General features: G+C 35.3%; 1 protein-coding gene across 1 annotated transcript; it reads left to right on the forward strand.

Moving 5' to 3' along the window:
• The first annotated feature begins 1,477 nt into the window (after positions 1-1,477).
• On the forward strand, positions 1,478-2,404 carry ORYCUNV1R1585 (vomeronasal 1 receptor oryCunV1R1585). Its single transcript, NM_001167272.1, is given in 1 exon segment — positions 1,478-2,404. A coding segment is annotated over 1 exon segment (927 nt).
• The last annotated feature ends 3,596 nt before the right edge of the window (positions 2,405-6,000 follow it).

The raw sequence follows: 6,000 nt of genomic DNA on the forward strand, positions 1-6,000 counted from the left end.
CTTCCTGCAGGTAAACACTTGCACATAGTGGCAAGCATGAATCATGGTAATACACATATAATTTAGATTTGATAAGAAATACTAAAATTATACTATGTGGTTTTTTTCTGATAATGTGTATCTTGTACTTGTTTCATGACACAAAAGCATTATTAAAGTAATTCAGGTATATATTCAGGGAAAAACACATATTTTTATCTGTGCTTTACTATTTTTACTAGTATTTAAGAGAAATTCTTAAAATTTGGCCATCACTTGGATTGTTCCTTTATAAGTCAGTATGATTGTGGTGCTTCTCCTGGGTCCAACCTGACAACAAAACCAAGTTTTCTGAGAATGCAGAACGTGTCAGCAACAGGTTGTTTGATCCTGGGCAATTCACATACATCTATACCTCTAGTACATGGAGCTTTTGGTAAAAGCATATCAAATGTATAATCAAATCTATGGGTTCCCCATTATGAACACAGGCACTTCAGTTGGCATTTTGGGATGTTTTCTTAATCATCTATGAATGTCTAAATATGAGCAAATAAAAAAATCTTCCAACATATCTGAATACTTGTATTGATAGGCCTACAGTGGTACAAGTGGCTTTGCAAACAATCACACACAATCATTGGTCTCAGGAAGTGGGGAAATGTGGTAATTTGCAGTTTTCTCAGCTTCGTACAACTAAACTTTTGTAACTGCTTGCTATGGGTTAGATGACCCCTCTGAAACTCATGTTAACATTTAATTACTATTTAATTTGTTTTAATAGATGAGATATTTCAGAGTTTATCAAGCAATAAAGGTGCCACCTTTATGAGTGTGATTGGTGCAATTTTAAGAGTGCATATGTATCCCCTTGCTTTACTGCCCCTTCACTTTTTGCCGTGGGAAAAGGCAGCAAGAAGATGCACATCAGATGACAGGCCCTCAAACTTGGACTTCCCAACCTCCAGACTGTAAGAAAATTCATTTCTGTTAGCTAGAAATTATTCTGTTATAGCAACATTAAACGGACTCACCAACCCTCAGATTAATTAAATATAATAATTATGTCTACATCCAAGGCCATAGCAAGCTAAAGTAACAGTGAAATTTTAACATTGTAACTATCTTGATTAAGACCTGAAGAGAATGACCTTATCTGTATAAGTGTGTCTAAGAATATTTAAAATGTCCCAGAGTATCCCACAATTAGGAATAAAATGTGATTTTATTGATAAAATTTCTGGTATAACACAAAATAGAGTGTTCATGATTTTTCCTCTTGCTAATTGAAAGAAGCACTTTCCCAGTAGCCTACCAAATTGAAAAGTTCATATTAGGAATTTCTGGTATGGAAACGAAGAGAAACATAGGAACATTCTGAAAACAGAGAGCTAAAACACAAATTTTTGGTAGGCAGAATAATGCTTGCTGATGATATGAGACCCGCTGTATTTGTTTGTTTTTTCAGGCACTCATGTGTTTCACCTCTCTTATTAAGATGAGCACATTTTCTGCTTACAAGGCTGTTAATAAATATATTCTCTGCCAAGCTGGCATTGGAATCTCATCCAACAACTTCCTCCTCTTCCACATCTTCAAATACTCGCATTATCACAAGCCAAAGGTCACTGACCTGATAACCTGTCACCTGGCCCTTGTCCACATAATGATGCTTCTCACTGTGCTGTTTTTGACGTCTCCAGACTTGTTTGAATCACTGAATTTTTTGAATGACTTCAAGTGTAAAGCTTTGTTCTACATAAGCAGGGTGATGAGGGGCCTCTCCATCTACACCACCTGCATACTGAGTGTCATCCAGGGCATCACCATCAGCCCCAGCACCTCCTGGTTGGCCAACTTTAAATATAAATCCATAAAGTTCATCTTCTATTTATTCTTATTGTTATGGTTTCTATGTTTGTCTTCCTGTACTACCATGATCTTCCACATTGTAGCAAATTCCAATGTGACCCAGACCGATCTGATGATTCTCACTGAACACTGCTCATTTTCCCCAATGAGCCATAGCATCAAGGGTTTGATGTTCACAATGACCACATCCAGGGATGTCTTCCTTATCAGTGTCATGCTGCTCTCAAGTGTGTACATGGTGATACTCTTGTCCAGGCATCAGAAGAGGTCCCAGCACCTTCACAGCACCAGCCTCTCCCCAAGATCTTCCCCCGAAAAGAGAGCCACCCAGACCATCCTGCTGCTGGTGAGTTTCTTTGTGGTCATGTACTGGGTAGACTTCATCATCTCATCCTCCTCAATGATACTGTGGACATATGACTCAGTTATCTTGGGTGTCCAGGGTGTTGTGGTCAATGCCTATGCCACTGTCAGTCCATTGGTGCTTATCAGTTCTAATAAAAGGAATATTAACTTATTGCAAAATTTATCATGGAAAACCTTTCAATTTTAACAGATTGAATAAAAAATGGTTTTTCTTTGGGTATGAATGTGGTGCAGAAGACGCTGCTTCAGATGCACATCCCATCATAGTCCTGAGTTTCAATACCATCACTGCTCTGGTCCAGCATTCTCCTAATGCACATCCTGGAAGATAGCAGGTGTTCACTTAAGTACTTCAGTTCCTGCCACCCACATGGAAGTGAGAGTTGAAGATCTAGACTTTCGGGTTTGACCTGCCCTACCCTATTGCAGGCCTTTGGAGATGGAACCAGCTGATGAGTAATTCTTCTTTGCATGTCTCTCTGTTCTCTTTCTCTGCTTTCAAATGAAGTAAAAATAAATGAACATAATTTTAAATGATTGCCTTAAAAATGGATGTTTCAGACACAATGAAAATCATTCTAATAGAATATGTTCCTATGGAATCAATTCCATTTCTATAGAATTATACTTCTATTTCTAAAGACTTTGAAATATATACTGCACAGTATTACAGTTTTCTTTAACATCCACAATGGATTAATATTAAGATAGGTTTAACAATTATTTGCTCTTTCATTTTGATTTCAGACTTTCATACAGGAAATCCTTTATTCTTAAAGTGAACACGTGATACAATCACATATTTCATGAATCTAATTTTGACAAAGTCCTAAGTAAACATTCAAGCCTGTCATGTATGTCAGTTTTCATTAGCTATGTTACTTTTGTATTTCTGACCTTTTTAGTATTACATAAAGGTTGTGGAGATTGTGCTGTCATGGTTTTTCATTTGTAAGTCTTTTCCTCTATGCATTCTCAAATTTTACTTCCTACCTATTTTCCTAAGTTTGGTTCTGATATGTTTGAACATTCCCCTTTTTACTCTTTTATTAATATATTGAAATTATGTATTCAGAATCTTTTATGACATACTATATTAGATAATTAAAATTATTTCTATTGAATTAGTATTTTCATAGCTTTATAAATTCTCTAGGTTTAATGTTCTAAATGGATGAGTTTTAGTCCCTCTCATCATAGTTACCATCTATATTTGGATTTTCTATTCCATGATTTTTCTGTAAATGAAATTCTGCAGCTCAGCGTGTCAGTGCATTAATACTCTCATCAACTAAGTTTAATGTTTAAACTGCATTGTATAGCTGCTACTTTGCTGCATGTTTTCAAGTTATTTATATTTTATTTGTTTTTCCCAATATAGCTGATCAGGACCATTAATCTTTGCTCTTACTATTTCTCATTCCCATAATTATTATTTTTGTAACAAATTAGTAGTTTAATAACAAACACATCAGTAGTTTCATAGAAAATGTTGTGGCTTTACCCTTGATATCAGCTGATTCTTACTCACTGATCCTCAAACTTTGGGCATTATTAAAAAAGAAAAATCTTGTGTTCATGTCAGTGATAGGAGATGAACTCTGGTAGAGGTTCCCTACAGTGATTTCAAACTGAGAGGCTCATGGACAAGCTAAATACCACTGCACACTTACTGTCAGAGGCAGTGTTAAAATGTTGGGGTGGTAGTGGAAGGGGAGAATATGTGAAGCTTGAATAAGCCCACAGGTAATGTGGATAAGCTACATTTATGAGTCAGGGAGATATAATAATTTTTATTCAACAATCCCACTGTCATTGCAATGTCCTCTTTTGATGCTTCCATGGCCTTGGCAGCTCATGACAAGAGCCTCAGCTCATCACTGACATCATAAATAAGAGTTTCAATTGTTAATTCAACAACAAGAGTCACTGTGCACTTACTCCCCATGTAGGATCTCTGTCCTTAATGTGTTTTACTATGCGAATTAACAGTAAAACTAGTCTTTATACTTTGTGTGTCTGTGTGGGTGCAACCTGTTGAAATCTTTACTTAGTTGATACTAAGTTGATCTTCCATATAAAAAGATAATTTAAAAAGAATCTTATTGAAGAATGGGATCTCCTATGCATTATATTTTTGTTACAGTATAAGTCACCACAAATCAGGGAAAACATATGGTATTTGTCTTTTTGTCACTGGATTATTTCACCAAGTATAATGGTTTCCAGTTAAATCCATTTTGTTGCAAAAGACAGAATTTCATTCCATTTTTATGGCTGAATAGTATTCCATACCAGATAGATAGATAGATAGATAATCACAATTTCTTTATGCAGTCATCAGTTGATGCACATCTGGGTTGATTCAATATCTCAGCTATTGTTAACTGAACTTCAATAATCATGGGGATATGGATAACTCATAAACTGATTCATTTCATTGGGGTAAATTCTCAGGAGTGGGATGTATCTATATTCAGTGAGCTGATGAATCATCATATTGTCTTCCACAATGACTGTACTAGTTTACATTCCCATCAACAGTGGATTAGAGTAAGTTTTCCCCCTATATCCTTGCCAGTATTTATTGTTTGTTGTTTTCTGTATGAGAGCCATTCTAACTGGTATAAAATGAAACCTCATTGTGGTTTTGATTTGCACTTCCCTGTTGGCTAGTTATCTTGAACTTTTTTTAATTTGTCTTTCGGGCATTTGAATTTCTTCTTTTAAAAATATATGTTCAAGTCCTTTTCTCATTTCTAAATTGAATTTTTTTGGTATTGAGTTTCATGAGTTCCTTATCTATTCTGGATAGCTTGCATAGTTTGCAAATATTTTCTCTCATTCTGTCAGTTGCCTCTTCACTGTGCTAAGTGTTTCCTTTGCAATGCAAAAGCTTTTCAGCTTGATGTAATCCCATTGTCGATTTTGGCTTAGATTATGCTTCTGGGGTCTTTTCCAAGAAATCTTTGACTATGACAATGTCTTGCAGATTTTCCCCAATGTTTTCCTTTAGTAATTTGTTGGAATTGGGTCAAATATTAAGATTCTTGATCCATTTTGAGTTGAATTTTGTATAAGGTGTAAGGTAGGGGACTTGTTTCATACTTCTGCATGTGGAGATCCAATTTTCCAAGCACCATTTGTTGAAAAGATTGTCCTTTCTCCAGGGATTGATTTTAGCTCCTCTATCAAAGATTAATTGATTGTAGATATGTGGATTGATTTCTGAAGTTTCTATTTTGTTCCATTTATCTATTTTTGTGCCAGTGCTAGGCTGTTTTGGTTATAACTGCCCTTTAGCATGTCCTGAAATCTAGTATTGTGACACCGCACCTTTGTTTCTGTTGTTTAACATTGCTTTAGCTATTCAGGGTTTCTTGTGTTTCCATATGAAATTTAGCATCATTTCTTCTAGATCCTTGTCCTTGGTATTGTGATTGGGATCACACTGAGTCTGCAAATTTCTTTTGGTGGCATGGACATTTTGATCATATTAATATTGCAATCCACAAACATGGAAAGTTTTCTATTTTTGTGTCATTATCATTTTACAATTATTTAATTTTCCAGTTCAAATATTTTAAATATTATTCCTATAATGCATTTCTGTGAATCTGTATTCTGGTGATTTCTTTCTGCATGTGCTTCATTCTTTTCAATTTTATTATTGAAATCAGTGTCCCTCAATCCATGGAAAGTCTCTAGTTGGCACTTTTCTTTGTTTATTCCAGATGACCAGAGGGAAAGTTGTACAACTCACACAGCTTTGAGATTCAAGAA

The sequence above is a fragment of the Oryctolagus cuniculus genome, chromosome 19 (genome assembly GCF_964237555.1).
Source record: "Oryctolagus cuniculus chromosome 19, mOryCun1.1, whole genome shotgun sequence".
NCBI classification, from domain to species: domain Eukaryota; kingdom Metazoa; phylum Chordata; class Mammalia; order Lagomorpha; family Leporidae; genus Oryctolagus; species Oryctolagus cuniculus.